Source organism: Erpetoichthys calabaricus, chromosome 3 (assembly GCF_900747795.2).
Source record: "Erpetoichthys calabaricus chromosome 3, fErpCal1.3, whole genome shotgun sequence".
Taxonomy (NCBI): Eukaryota; Metazoa; Chordata; class Cladistia; order Polypteriformes; family Polypteridae; genus Erpetoichthys; species Erpetoichthys calabaricus.
In genome coordinates this window covers 15,149,073-15,165,493 of record NC_041396.2, presented here as the reverse complement: position 1 = coordinate 15,165,493, position 16,421 = coordinate 15,149,073, and the positions used below count along the sequence as shown (strand labels likewise).

The window sequence follows — 16,421 nt, the reverse complement described above, 5'->3', positions numbered from 1 at the left end:
TCCAGGCACCACGGCAACCCAGGGGGCTGCCATGTAGCGATCCAGGGGAAGATAGTGCCCTGTGCACGCACTCTCTCCTCAGCCCTTCCACTACAAGGGTGTCCCAGCTGGGTAAAGACACCTGCCATATAAACTTGCATTTTCAGGTCTTTCCTCGGATGTTCTAGCAGGGGTGTCCAACTCCGATCCTGGAGAGCTGTATTCTAACCCTTATCCTAATCAGTGATCAGTTTTCACTGCTTATTAACTTCTTTTCCCTTCATTTTAACAGCCCTGTTTTTAAGGATTCATTCGTCTGAATTGGTTCATTTCTTCATTAAATGGCGGCCAGACAGAAATAAGCCAACAGATGACAGTTGTGTCTTCAAACTCCAAACAATTGCTTAATTAGAAGTCCATTCTTGTTGTTAATTAAACCGTTTATTTAATTCAATGGCTTGTTATATGCTCTCGTTCTGCCACGGTAGACATTTCCATAGCTGTTGATCTTCTTTATTTCTTAGAACAGTGTCAACATGTTTTAATGACCTGAGCAGGTCAACATTTATTGAGACCTTCACCATTCTTTATTTTCAGATATTGTGTGATGGATACGGGACGTGTGTTCGGCTCGTTTTGTGTCTCATTACTGTTTGGCTGCTAATTAAACAAAAAAGAAATAATTTAAAGGTCTGAATCAAGTCAATTACAATTAAGGCAAAAGAAGTTGAAGGTCTCAATAAATGTTGATCTGCTCAGGTCACCAAAACATGTTGACACTGTTGTAAGAAATCGAGAAAACTAACACTTATGGAAATGTCTACCGTGGCAGAACGAGAGCGTATAACAAGCTATTGAATTAAATAAACGGTTTAATTAACAACAAGAATGGACGGTTCAATACAGAGGAGGGGACGCTGGTGCACGAATGCTGTTGCCTCTCCTCCCTGTTAACAACACTTTTCGTCTGAAGTGTCTTGAGCATGGGAAAGGCGCTATATAAATAAAATGTATTATTATTATTATTATTATTATTATTATTAATAAATTGGTTGGACTTTGAAGACCCAACTTACAGTGCATCCGGAAAGTATTCACAGCACATCACTTTCTCCACATTTTGTTATCTTACAGCCTTATTCCAAAATGGATTCAATTCATTTTTTTCCTCCGAATTCTACACACAACACCCCATAATGACAACGTGAAAAAAGTTTACTTGAGGTTTTTGCAAATTTATTAAAAATAAAAAAAATTGAGAAAGCACATGTACATAAGTATTCACAGCCTTTGCCATGAAGCTCAAAATTGAGCTCAGGTGCTTCCTGTTTCCCCGATCATCCTTGAGATGTTTCTGCAGCTTCATTGGAGTCCACCTGTGGTAAATTCAGTTGACTGGACATGATTTGGAAAGGCACACACCTGTCTATAGAAGGTCCCACAGTTGACAGTTCATGTCAGAGCACAAACCAAGCATGAAGTCAAAGGAATTGTCTGTAGACCTCCGAGACAGGATTGTTTCAAGGCACAAATCTGGGGAAGGTTACAGAAACATTTCTGCTGCTTTGAAGGTCCCAATGAGCACAGTGACCTCCATCATCCGTAAGTGGAAGAAGTTCAAAACCACCAGGACTCTTCCTAGAGCTGGCCGGCCATCTAAACTGAGCGATCAGGGGAGCAGGGGCTTAGTCAGGGAGGTGACCAAGAACCCGATGGTCACTCTGTCAGAGCTCCAGAGGTCCTCTGTGGAGAGAGAAGAACCTTCCAGAAGGACAACCATCTCTGCAGCAATCCACCAATCAGGCCTGTATGGTAGAGTGGTCAGATGGAAGCCACTCCTTAGTAAAAGGCACATGGCAGACCACCTGGAGTTTGCCAAAAGGCACCTGAAGGACTCTCAGACCATGAGAAAGAAAATTCTCTGGTCTGATGAGACAAAGATTGAACTCTTTGGTGTGAATGCCAGGCATCACGTTTGGAGGAAACCAGGCACCACTCATCACCAGGCCAATACCATCCCTACAGTGAAGCATGGTGGTGGCAGCATCATGCTGTGGGGATGTTTTTCAGCGGCAGGGACTGGGAGACTAGTCAGGATAAAGGGAAAGATGACTGCAGCAATGTACAGAGACATCCTGGATGAAAACCTGCTCCAGAGCACTCTTGACCTCAGACTGGGGCGACGGTTCATCTTTCAGCAGGACAACGACCCTAAGCACACAGCCAAGATATTAAAGGAGTGGCTTCAGGACAACTCTGTGAATGTCCTTGAGTGGCCCAGCCAGAGCCCAGACTTGAATCCGATTGAACATCTCTGGAGAGATCTTAAAATGGCTGTGCACCGACGCTTCCCATCCAACCTGATGGAGCTTGAGAGGTGCTGCAAGGAGGAATGGGCGAAACTGGCTAAGGATAGGTGTGCCAAGCTTGTGGCATCATATTCAACAAGACTTGAGGCTGGAATTGCTGCCAAAGGGGCATCGACAAAGTATTGAGCAAAGGCTGTGAATACTTATGGACATGGGATTTCTCAGTTTTTTTATTTTTAATAAATTTGCAAAAACCTCAAGTAAACTTTTTTCACATTGTCATTATGGGGTGTTGTGTGTAGAATTCTGAGGAAAGAAATGAATTTAATCCATTTTGGAATAAGGCTGTAACATAACAAAATGTGCAAAAAGTGATGAGCTGTGAATACTTTCTGGATGCACTATAGCTGGACATCTGTTGGCTTATTTCTGTCTGGCTGCCATTTAATGAAGACACAAATCAATTCAGAAGACTGAATCCTTAAAAACAGGGCTATTCAAATGAACAGAAAAGAAGTCAATTAGCAGTGAAAACTGGTCACTGATTAAGAAGATGGTTAGAATGAAAACCTGCAGCCACTGTGGCCCTCCAGGAGTGGAGTTTGACACCCCTGCTCTATGGGGTTTATCTGAGTCAATCAAGGAAAGTCCCAAAGTTGTGCTGTAACCTGAGCTAAAATGGGTTGTGTTTAAATGGATAAAAATTGACTTTTAATTAAAATATTTACCACCCTTTAACTCATCTCACCACACCTGACATTAAATTTGACTGTCTACTCATACTGAGCACGCTACAGAGACATATAAAAATAACAAAAAAACATCAGTGGGGCAGAAACACTCACATAGAACAGGCTGCCTTCTTGCTTGTATGCCAGTCACGTCCCCCCTTACAATAAACATAAACTTACAGTGACATGGAAAAAGAAAGTAGGCACCTACCAGAGTTAGCTGTCTGTCCAGCTTCCCGGCATTGGGGATCTGCTCCCTGTTCTTCATTGCCTTGTAGGCCTTGTGGTGTTTCCAGGCTATTAGGGAATAGCAGTGCACAAGGGTGAAGGTGGGCAAAATAATACAGAGCATAAAGATCACCACGATGAATGAGGATTGGTTGCGTGATTCGTGTGCCGTTGCCCACAGGATAGAGCAGGAGATACCAAAGGGCTCAGGTCCATATTTCCCCCACCCGCACAGTGGAAGGAGGGCCCAAAATAAGGCATAGAGCCAAATGCAGGCAATGGCGTGCAGGATTTTCTTTTGATTTAGTTTATTGGCTGTGAAACAAAACAAAAGACGTTACAAGATCACTTCAGTACTAGGGTGTTGTACCGTGTTAGCCATTATGGATGTAATGAGAAGTCAAGCAGAATGACACCTTTCCTTGGCTAACTAGAAAACCCAAAAAGCCAGAAGGATCATGAGGCCCCACTTTCACGGTCTGTACTCATACTGAAAATCAAGATCAAGAGAGCTTTTGCCCTTCTGCACCATGGGAGTTTCTGGCCTTCCTGAGCTCACCTTAGGACACCAGTGTTACGGTGTGAGAGGTGTACCGCCGCACTCAGACTCCTGCCACTGAGGTGGCTCGGGCATTTGACGCCAGAAGAGAGGAGAGTTCCATGGGGCAAACCCTCCCGATAAAAGGGGCCATTTTGCTTGACTTCTCACTAAGATCACTTAAGCAAAGTTTCAGTAGAGGAGAATTCATTCAGTTCAGCGTACTTGTTAGTTTAGCTACATTGGAATCACAAAATATTCAGATGCCTTCCCTTTCTGCACACTTTATGGTGTCAATAAGTACATTTGAAATGGAGAAATGTGCCATTTCTGCCCATCAACCTATATTCAGTAATCCATAATGACAAAATGACAACATATTTTCAGAAAGTTTTGCAAACTACTTAAAAATCTTAAACTGAAGTATTCAGACTCTTTACTGTTGCATTCCAAATTGTGCTCGGGTCCATCCTGTTTGCTTTCATTTTTTTTGAGATGTTTCTAGAACTTGATTGGAGTCCACCTGTGGCAAACTGAAATGGTTGGAAATCATTTAGAGAGGCACACATGTACAGCACCTGTGTATAGAGGGTCCATCAATTTACACTGCATGTCAAGACAAATAACAAACCATGAGGTCCTAGAAACTCTCTGTAGACCCCCATGTTCAAATTTGGTGAGGCACAGATCAGGGTGAAGGGGAAAAAAAAACATTTCTGAAGCTTTGACTGTTCTCAGGACCTCAGTGGCCTCAAGAATTGTAAAATGGAAGAATTTTGGAATGACCAGGGGACTCATGTATAAACGGTGCATATGTACAAAAATGTTGCGTACGCCTGTTTCCACACTCACATCGTGATATCTAAAAACTAAACTTGGCATAAAGCAACGCACATTTTCATGCCAGATCAATCCCTGGCGTACGCAAGTTCCCCATTCAGTTTTACAAACTGGTGGCACCCAGCATCAGAGCAGTGCTTTTGTTCCAGTGTGGTTTCCCTTTCTTTTTTAGATGACACATTACAACACAAGACAAGAGTTTTATGGCCCGATATTAGGATTGTTTGCATCTCTCAGACAGACAGCCTGACTAAAGATCCACATTGTATTGAAAAACTCATCAGAAACTTCAAAAGACTTTGTTGGACAGTTACCTTATCAGAAGATCTTGACCATACATTGTTCTTCTCTTTTGCTAAGTGAATCTTAGCCTGGGTCCTCAAGTATAAACGGTGCGTACGTACGTTTCCATGCTCAAATCGCGATGTATAAAACCAAAACTTGCCGTAAAGCCACACACATTTTCATGGCAGCTCAAACCCTGATGTACGCAAGTTCCCCATTCGGTTTTACAAACTGGTGGCACCCAGCATCAGAGCAGTGCTTTTGTTCCAGTGTGGTTTCCCTTTCTTTTTTAGATGTACATGCCTGACGTGGCTTTATCAAATACACTGAAATTAACCGCATATTGTTTATTAGTTTAAGGCATCTGATTGTAATTAACCTGTAACAATATAATGATGCACAGAATGGCCAAACTATTCCAAATAACATAGCCGCTTTAGCGTTGTTACTCTCACTGCACTACTTGGAGTATTTATCCCACTGTATCTGAGTGTGGAATCACACACAGCTCAACAGCAGCTGATCGGAAAGAGAATTATCGGGATACAGCATCAAGCACACGCTGCCTCAGCCATGCACACAGTCTATTTGAACTGCAACCATACGGTAAACGCAACGCAGGAAGAGAAAGCCTGTTTAAGAAGCACGTAGTGATTCTCACACATAGAGCACATAGAAGAACACATACAATACAAAGCATGTAATGTGCTACTTTAGTTACGATGGGATTTGAGAAACTAGTAAATTAAATGATTTTAAGATGAAGTTTATGATGTTCTACTTTAATGACAAAATAAACTATGTGATTAAAGTGAAATTTCAAGATTAAAGTTGACATATCATATCCCCACTGCGTGCCTATTTTTTTTCTCTGTACCCTAATAAGCTTCCATATGACACTCAGATGGTGGGCTACGACTCGCCTTTTCACAAAGACTTTGATATCTGACAACTTCTTTTTTATTTTGGTTACTGTGCGACTTTGTGAACTTGAGCTTTCGAGTTTCTCCGACATTCTATGTCACTCGATCAACTTCCTTTTGTTGTTTATACCGCTGTTTAAACCAACAAATAGTAATTTTTTTCTAGCCTCCACTTGGTATTCACTGAAATTCTTCTTTTTTCCCTGTGCTTTTGCCATTGTCTTTTCACAGAACGCTGAGCTTAAGGGCTATTTATATTGATTTGCATATTCAAAGTGTTTTAATTCTGGGAGGAGTTGGGGTGGTGCAGCAGGCGTGTGCACATGTGTTACTTTTCACGCAGACTGGGATATATGGAGCAGATGAGCGTGGAAGTTGACGTACGCACAGATTTATGCATCTGGATTTTTTTGTGCGTACGCGTATTTCCATTTTTGTGCGTACGCCATGTTTTAGTGTGAATTCTATGCATGGCGTTATACATGAGGCCCCAGGACTCTTGCTAGAATTAACTGTCTGGCCAACCAGAATAACCAGGCTGCATGGGACTGGTCTGGGACAAAACCAAGCCATGTTTAACAAACATTAGGACTCCTTTCACAAACCCACAACTAGAAGCAATAATCCAACATCCAATTATCTCCTCATCAGCCAACCTATAATGTGCAACCAGGTCAGATCGGGTCAGGTTGGGGAGCATGCACTGGTACAGCATGTTGCCGCACCCACCATATGATGAAACACCATGGTATCCTGGTTGGCAAACCCCCAGGCAGACACACGGACCAGTCCCACCCTCCGGAAATGACTATCTATCTGTTGCAGCTGGTGTTACATGGGCAACCCCTTGGCCTGGTCTAGCCACTCGGGACCTCAACAATGGGAATCCTGTGAAATGGATCACCCTTGGAGAATCGCTCCACATGGCGGTAGTGCTGTAACTGACACTCCCTTACAATGTAGGTCATGTGCTACAATCGGGAGCCCATGAGTGACACAAAGTCAAACCAGCGATAACCAAGGATTCTCTGAAGACACACAGTACCAAAGGAGTTCAGTCTTCGTCTCAGGTCACTGGATGGCGTCCATGTCTCATATCCATATAACAACACAGGAAACACCAGGACTCTAAAGAATTGGACCTTCGTCCTTTTGCAGAGATATCAGGAGTGCCGCACGCCCCTTTCCAGCGACCTCATTACGTCCCAATGCTCTCCCAGTTCGTCTACTGACTTCGTTCAAGTCATAGGAATTGATTGGACATCGTTTAGAAAAGCACACGTGGCTATCTGTGTATAGAAGGCCCTATAATTTACACCGTATGTCAGGACAAAAACCAAACTATGAAGCCAGAGAAACTCTTTGTAGACCTCCATGACCAAATTTCGGTGATGCACAGTTCAGGGCAAGGGAATCAAATCCTGTGTGAAGCTCTGAGTGTTCCCAGGAGCACAGTGGCCTCAATAAGTGTGAAATGGAGGAAGTTTGGAACAACAAGGTCTCTTCCTAACTCTTCTAAACTGAGTGGCAACATTTGCCTTAGCCAGGGAGGTGACCAAGAATCCAATGGGCACTCTAATAGAGTTACAGAAGTCATCAGCTGAGATGGGAGAACCTGTTGGAAAGATAACCATTTGAGCAGCTCTCCATCAACCAGATGTTTATTGTAGAGTGGCTAGATAGAAGCCATGCTTGATTAAAAGGAATATGACAGTTTAGAGGACTCTAAGAGTATGAGGCGAAAGATTCACTGGTCTAATGAACTGTATGGACAGAACTCCAGGAATTTTATCTTGTGAAGACCAGGCACTGCCCACATCTTGCCTAATACCATCCTAATTTGAACCATGGTGGTGGTGGCATTCTTGATTAAAAGGCATATGACTGTTTGGAGGACTTTGAGAGACCAAGGAGAAAGATTCTATGGTCTAACAAGACAACACTTGTACTTTTTCAGCAGAACCCCAAGCACTGTTTCTGGTAAAGACTACACATCACTCATTACCTGCCTAATATCGTGACTATGGTGAATCATGGTGGTGACAGCATCACGCCAGGTAGGTGCAGTGGACAGGGAGACTGGTCAGAATGGAGGAAAGGACAAATGCAGACAGATCCAGAGAGGTCCTTGAAGAAAACCTGCCCCAGAGTGCACATTACTTCAGACTGTGGTGATGGTTTACCATTCAGTACAATAATGACAAGAATCATATAGCCAAGACCAAGCTGGAGTGGCTTTGGGACAAGCCTCTGAGGGGTGTCCTTGAGTGGTCCAGTCAAACCTCAGACTTAAACCCCACAAGACGTGTATGGAGATATTTGAAGATATCAGTTTACAGATTGCTTCTCACTCAATCTAACAGACCATGAGACAATCTAATCTAGGTGTGCAAAGCTTGTAGAGAGATGGCAAAGATGAAGATGCCGGCTCTGTTGCCAAAGGGGCTTCCACAAAGTACTGAATTAAAGGTCTGAATACTTCTATGAATAAAAGATTTCAGGTTTTAACGTTTATCGAATTTGCAATCCTTTAATATTTTCATTTTGTTATTTTGCTGTAGATTGATGGTTATAAATACTAAATGTATCCATTCAGTTTAAATGTTAGTCAGTCAGTCATTTTCCAACATGCTATATCCAAACACAGGGTCACGGGGTTCTGCTGGAGCCAATCCCAGCCTTCACAGGGTGCAAGGCAGGAATAAATCCTGGGCAGGGCGCCAGCCCACCACAGGGCACACACACACCAAGCACACACTAGGGACAATTTATAATCGCCAATTCACCTAACCAGCATGTCTTTGGACTGTGGGAGGAAACTGACGCCGACATGGGGAGAACATGCAAACTCCACGCAATATATTTCATTTCAGTGAGAAGCATGAAGGGATTTGCCTTACTTGTAACAGAAGACGTTGAGGTTAGGTTTAGGCGAACAACAGCCATAACAGCCAGTGTCGTGATGCTTGCCACACCAAAAAGGAATCCAGCCACGCTGTAATAAATGCAGGAGCTGTCACCTCCCAGCCAGGCATGGCTCCAAGCCGAGGCAATAGCAAGCGGATACATGGTGAGCGCCATGCCCAGGTCAGTCACTGCGAGATTTACGCTGAGCAGCTCAGCAGGCTTCAGTCGAGATGATTTCAGGATGGCAACAGTGAGCACGGCTCCATTTCCAATCACAGACAATATGGCTGAAAATAAAACAAACAAAATAAACTGTTAATGGTCATCCAGTGCATAGGCCTTCTTGACGTGTGAACTGGCAGACAGGGAAGGTGGAAAATAAAACATGCTGATTTACTTTGTATCGTGTTAAGTGCTTTTATTAAAAAACCAAAAGCCAGACAAAAATGGTTCAATGGTGCAGTGCGCCAAAGCTTCAATAAATAATTCAATAAAAATCAAAAACGAGGTTAAAATTCCATAGCAGGAAGCATTTCTAAAAAAAAACTCTTTAAACCAACGTCTCCTCTGCTTACCCTGCACAGGCTTTGCAGCTGAGGAGATGCCAACCTGTTCTCTCAGACTTGGGTCCCAGCTGTCCACGGCTCCCACTCCGAGCCGAGCCTCGCTCATTCAGTCTCCTGCTGCCTTCCCCTGACTCATATGAGAGCCCCTACAAGCATTGGGACACTCCAACTACTCCACAAAAATGCTCGGTTGGAGTGGCCCAATTTATCCCCTGAGCATAAGCCCTACACTCCCCTAGGGGCAGGGGTCACCAAGTTCGGTCCTGGAGGACCACCGTGGCTGCAGGTTTTCATTTTAACCCTTTTTTTTTTTTAAATGAGTGCCCTGTTTGTGCTGTTAATTAACTTCTTGTGAATTCATTTTAATTGAATTGCTTTTTTAAGATTTGTTCCCCTAATTTTCTTAATCGTTCCTCTGAATTGCTTCATTTTTTTCCTTCAATGGCACCCAAACAGAAATGAAACGTGAAGTGAGGGAGCCAACAGAAGACCACCTAAGTCAAGGACTCAAACTCAATTTCACTCCAACCAGCTGCTTAATGAGGTGCCAATTCTTGTCGTTAATTAAACCCGTTCTTTAATTCCGTGACTTGTTGCTGCTCTTGTGGTGCATTAGCAGACATTTCTGAAATTGTTAATTAGGTTTACCCTTGATACTTTATACAGTATATGCATTTAATTAGGGCAGCACGGTGGTGCAATGGTAGCACTGCTGCCTCGCAGTAAAGAGACCTGGGTTTGCTTCCCGGGTCGCTCCTACGTGGAGTTTGCTTGTTCTCCCCGTGTCTGTGTGGGTTTCCTCTAGGTACTCCGGTTTCCTCCCACAGTCCAAAGACATGCAGATTGGGTGCATTGGCGATCCTAAATTGTCCCTCGTGTGTGCTTGGTGTGTGGGTGTGCCCTGCGGTGGGCTGGCGTCCTGCCTGGGGTTTGTTCTTGCCTTGCGCCCTGTGGCCGTGACCCTGTGGTAGGATATAGCATGTTTGGACAATGACTGACTGACTTAACGCTTATTTCAGCCAGTTAGAAGAAAAGAACAACTCATCAAATTTGAAAGCCCCTCCTAGCCTGGATGATGAAGCACTCTGACTTGATCCAGCTGATGTTCAGAAAGCTGACAACATACCAGGGTGTGCACACGGGAAATGTGCTGATCAACTGACGCACATTCTTACAGACATTTATAATACAGTACCTCCCTGAGGAAAGTCGTCATACCTCCATGGTTCAAAGCCACTACTATCGTACCATTGCCAAAGAAGTCACTGGTGTCGGTGCTCAGTGACTATTGCTCTGTAGCTCTCACCCCATCGTGATAAAGTGTTTTGAAAGGCCATATAACATCCATACTCCCTGCAACATTTGATCCACTTCAGTTTGCATAGCTCCTTAACCACTGCACTGATGATGGTATACTGTATCAGCAACACTTCATCTGACCATGGCCCATGTGGAGAACAAGAACAGTTATGTTTGGCTGCTCTTTATTGACTTTACCTCTGGTTTAAATACAGCATGTGGTAAGAAAACCTGATCCACTAGGCATCAGCACCCCATTACTCAACTGGATATTGGACTTCCTCACTGACACAATGCAGACAGTACATGTTGGGGACAAAATATATCACCTTGATCTCTGGGGACCCTCAGGGCTGTGTTGTGAGCCCTCTGTTGTTCAATTTGATGACTCACGACTGTCATTCCAGGCATAACTCGAATTGTATCATCAAATCCGCAGATGAGGAAACTGTGGTGGGCCTCATCAGCAACAATGATGTCTCGGCCTACAGAGAGGAAGTGAACCAACTCGTTGTCCGGTGTGACCAGTGTCGGGAACTCAAAGTTCAGTTCACACAGATTAAAATGAATAAATTCACGTTCAGAGTTCACCATTTCAATTTTGAATTATAGTTCATGTTCAGTTCATTTTGTATTTTTTAAGGAGTGAGAATAAATGACCTGTGAGTTTACCTTTTTCAATTTTGCATGCCTTATATTAGGCTATTACAGTGTTCTTGAATAAAATACAATAATTATGAAGACTTTTTTTATTTAAATACACCTTATCTGTACATATAAAAGGCAAAGCCCTCACTGACTCCTCACTAATTCTCCCACTTTCCATACAGGTGGGAAGCTGAAATTTTGCATGTTTATTCCTTGCAGTGTATTCCAAAACTTAGGTATGTTTCATTTCCTATTGCAACACCCAAGGGGGGAGGGGGGGGGGCAACGGGGGTACCCCCTAAACTGTATATATAGATAGGGGAAACCCCTCCTCACTATTTCTGCGATTTCCAATATACGTAGGAAGCCCAAATTTCCCATGCTCATCCTTTACACTGTACTTACAAACATTAAGTATGTTTCATTTTGTGCCGTGCCCTGTAATCAACTTTCGAAAATAACGTCTTTTTTTTGGGCGGTTCTCATCATTGTGCTGTAAAGAACTTTCAGAACTGACCTCTCCTTTTGGCGGTTTCGTTCCTTATTTCTGTTAACAGAGGATTTATTTCATGGCAGAGATGCACAAATGGCCGCCCCCGGTCCCCCTTCCTTTTTCCACGCACCTACCACGTGGTTGGCTCCCTGCCTATATAACGACATCCCGCGCTCATGTGCCTACTCACTCGCTTCCTTATTTTCCTTAGCTGTTCGTCGTGTTCACTGCTCCCTTCTTCTTTACTCCACCGCTTCAAGCCTTTTATTGTTGGCCTTCCTGCTGATGACTCCTGCCTTTTCGTTACTATCATCAAATCCACTGTCAATACTAAAATAGGCCTACAACAATTACATTGACAATCATGTTACGTTATTTTTAAAATGTTTCCTTTTCTTTTTCATAACTTCTTTAGCATACTACTTCTCTGCTGCGAAGCGCGGGTGTTTTGCTAGTTGAGTTATACCCAGCAACAAACACGTATAACCATATATGCTAAAATCCTCCCAGTTAAAAAACATTAAATAAATGCAAGTATACATATAAATTACCGCTCTGTTTCCAACAGAATGACACAAATGGTGACTGTGGAACCAGCGTGTAGCTGAGCTAACCGATTATACTGCCGGTCAAAATTCACGTTACATATTGCATTCTGGGGGGAAAATATAAAGTGGCCTCATGAAGTACAACGTTTTCCTAAAAGTGAAAGCAGAGCTTCACCACGTGCTTGTGGTAACAGGAGTGCAGCTTAAACACAAGCAGGTCGACACAAATGGTGCCTATTTGATTTGACGTTATTTTTCCAAATACAAATACAGTCATATGAAAAAGTTTGGGAACCCCTCTTATTTCTTTGGATTTTTGTTTCTCATTGGCTGAGCTTTCAAAGTAGCAACTTCCTTTTAATATCTGACATGCCTTAAAGAAACAGTAGTACTTCAGCAGTGACATTAATTTTATTGGATTAACAGAAAATATGCAACATGCATCATAACAAAATTAGACAGGTGCATAAATGTGGGCACCCCAGCAGAGATATGACATCAATACTTAGTTGAGCCTCCTTTTGCTAATATAACAGCCTCTAGACGTTGTCCTCCTATAGCCTGTGATGAGTGTCTGATTCTGGATGGAGGTATTGTTGACCATTCTTCATACAAAATCTCTCCAGTTCAGTTCAATTTGATGGACAGCCTGCTTCAAATCATCCCATAGATTTTTGATGATATTCAAGTAAGGGGACTGTGACGGCCATTCCAGAACATTGTACTTCTCCCTCTGCATGAATGCCTTTGTAGATTTCCAACTGTGTTTTGGGTTATTGTCTTGTTGGAATATCCAACCCCTGTGTAAGTTCAACTTTGTGACTGATGCTTGAACATTATCCTGAAGAATTTGTTGCTATTGGGTTGAATTCATCCGACCCTCGACTTTAACAAGGGCCCCAGTCCCTGAACTAGCCACACAGCCCCACAGCACGATGGAACCTCCACCAAATTTGACAGTAGGTAGCAGGTGTTTTTCTTGGAATGCGGTGTTCTTCTTCCGCCATGCAAAGCGCTTTTTGTTATGGCCAAATAACAATAACAATAATTTTTGTCTCATCAATCCAAAACACTTTGTTCCAAAATGAATCTGGCTTGTCTAAATGAGCATTTGCATACAACAAGCGACTCTGTTTGTGGCGTGAGTGCAGAAAGGGCTTCTTTCTCATCACCCTGCCATTCAGATGTTCTTTGTGCCAATTGCGCTGAATTGTAGAATGATGTACAAATACACCATCTGCAGCAAGATGTTCTTGCAGGTCTTTGGAGGTGATCTGTGTGTTGTCTGTCACCATTCTCACAATCCTGCTCATATGCCGCTCCTGTATTTTTCTTGGCCTGCCAGACCTGCTGGGTTTAACAGCAACTGTGCCTGTGGCCTTCCATTTCTTGATTCCATTCCTTACAGTTGAAACTGACAGTTTAAACCTCTGAGATGGCTTTTTGTAGCCTTCCCCTAAACCAGGAGACTCAACAATCTTTGTTTTCAGATCTTTGGAGAGTTGCTTTGAGGATCCCATGCTGTTACTCTTCAGAGGAGAGTCAAAGAGAAGGAAGCCCAACTTGTAATTGACCACCTTAAATACCTTTATATCTCATGATGGACACACCTGTCTATGAAGTTCAAGGCGTAACGAGCTCATCCAACCAATTTGGTGTTGTAAGTAATCAGCATTGAGCAGTGACAGGCATTCAAATCAGCACAATGACAAGGGGACCCACATTTGTGCACAGCCAGTTTTTCACATTTGATTTAATTTCATACAACTAAATACTGCGTTACTAAAAATCTTTGTTCGGAAAACACCGCAGTACTCAGATTTCCAAAGTGTCAAAGTCAAAGTGTCAAAGTGAACTTTATTGTCATCTCAACAATAATCAAGTATACAGACGAAATTGCGAAGCTCAGGGTCCACAGTGTAACAACATGACGTGCAAATAATACATTAAAAATAGAATTAAAATTTAAATTTAAAATTAAAACACAAACAAGACAAGACAAAGAAGTAGCAGCAATATTGATGTGTAAGATATCCAGCCATCCATCCATTTTCCAACCCGCTGAATCCGAACACAGGGTCACGGGGGTCTGCTAGAGCCAATCCCAGCCAACACAGGGCACAAGGCAGGAACCAATCCCGGGCAGGGTGCCAACCCACCGCAGTGTGTAAGATATATAATATAATAAATAAATAATAAATAATAGATATAGATAATACAGAAATTATCAGTGTATGATGATAGTTGTTTAAGATAGATAGATAGATAGATAGATAGATAGATAGATAGATAGATAGATAGATAGATAGATAGATAGATAGATAGATAGATAGATAGATAGATAGATAGATAGATAGATAGATAGATAGATAGATAGATAGATAGATACTTTATTAAGACGTGTAAACAATGACAGGTCAGAATGTTTCACAGCAGAAGGATATCAAGAGTGTCTAAATACTTAAAGGTCAGTATGAGATTTTCAGTTCTGGGTGAAGTCAGATCCTGATGATTCTTAAAGCGTCGATAGTCGCCTCCTTGCCTTCAGCCTCTTCTTTCCTTTTTTCTCTCCCTTTCCTCGATCCGCCATTCCCCTTAAAAAAAAAAAAGTTTTCCGCCGAAACATCTTTTCCTCGCTTGGTTGTTATGGTAACATGATGCCAGCAACTGGCAGCTGTGAATATTTACCGGGCGGGAGCCTCCCAGCACTGGGTCGTCCTCAAAGGTGCCTGAAGGGCTATTTACAGCCACACCACACCAGCCACATTATAAAGTGACGGACAGTCCAGAAGGCCAACCCGACTGACAAGTTATGTAGCCTTGCAACAAGATTTTGAACCTTGAAGCAGGTGGGCTACAGCAGGAGGAAACCACACCAGTGCCACTCCTGGCAACTGATGCTCATCAAAATGAAACAATAGAAGATTGGAAAAAAAATGCCAGTTCTGATAATTCTCGATTTCTGCTGCGACATTTGGAATTTATGGTTAAAATTTGCCATCGATAACATGAAAGCATGGGTCCGTCCACCTTGTATCAACGGTTCAGGCTGGTGGTGGTGGTATAATGGTGTGCAGGATATTTTCTTGGCACACTTTGGGCCTCTTTGTACTAATTGAGCTTCGTTTAAATGCCACCGCCTACCTGAGTATCATTGCTGACCATGTCCAACTCTTTATGACTGCCATCTTCTAACAGCTACTTCCAGCAGAATAACACACCATGTCACAAAGCTCAAATCATCTTGAACATGACAATGGAGTTCACTGGACTCAAATGGCCTCCATAATCACCAGGGGCCTCGTGTATAAATGGTGCGTACGCACAGAAATGTTGCGTACGAACCTTTCCACGCTCAAATCGCGATGTATAAAACCTAAACTTGGCATAAAGCCACGCACATTTCCACGGTAACTCATGCCTTGGCGTACGCAATTTATCCGCCCGGTTTTGCAGACTGGCGGCACCCAGTGTCAAAGCAGTGCTACTGTTCCTGTGTGGTTACCCTTTCTTTCTTAAATCCACATTCCTGACGCGGCTTTATAAATACACTGAAATTAACTGCATATTGTTTATTAGTGTAATGCATCTGATTGTAATTAACCTGTAGCAATATAATGGTCCAGGGAATAGCCATAGTATTCCAAATACCATAACTGCTTTAGCGTTGTAACTCTCACTGCATCTTCTTTCAGCTGATCCCGTTAAGGTTTGCCACAGCAGATCATCTTTTCCCACATTACTCTCACTGCACCACTTGGAGTATTTATATCACTGTATCTGAGTGGGGAATCACAGCAGCAGCTGATTGGAAAGAGAATTATCAGTATACAGAATGAAGCAGATGCTGCCTGAGCCACAGCAAACGCTTTAGTCCCTGTACGGACTTCCCGGTTTAGAAACAGTTTCATCCCAAGAACTCTAAACACACTAAATCAGTCCATCAAGTGCTCCTTGTAGAAATATTTGGACTTATAAGTACAATTACCTCACTGTAAACTTGCACTACAGTTATAATATTGCACAACCTGCGCCACTTTATAAAGCGCGTATTTACATGTGATGACGGTATTCATTTCTAAGACGAAATGCAGCAAAACATGTTGATTATATTATACAGATAAAAC

General features: G+C 42.7%; 2 protein-coding genes across 3 annotated transcripts in view; both read right to left on the bottom strand.

Annotated features, from left to right (window-relative positions):
• Positions 1–16,421, bottom strand: part of clic5a (chloride intracellular channel 5a) — a 1,193,419-nt gene that overhangs the window by 267,091 nt on the left and 909,907 nt on the right. The gene's annotated exons all lie outside the window — the stretch shown is intronic.
• Positions 1–16,421, bottom strand: part of LOC114647659 (opsin-5-like) — a 46,521-nt gene that overhangs the window by 27,360 nt on the left and 2,740 nt on the right. Inside the window, exons 2-4 of the mRNA XM_028796265.1 lie at positions 10,999–11,090; positions 8,734–9,052; positions 3,231–3,562 (exon numbers count right to left, since the gene is read on the bottom strand). Coding sequence (XP_028652098.1) covers positions 3,231–3,562; positions 8,734–9,052; positions 10,999–11,090 — 743 coding nt within the window. The remainder of the gene's footprint in view (positions 1–3,230; positions 3,563–8,733; positions 9,053–10,998; positions 11,091–16,421) is intronic.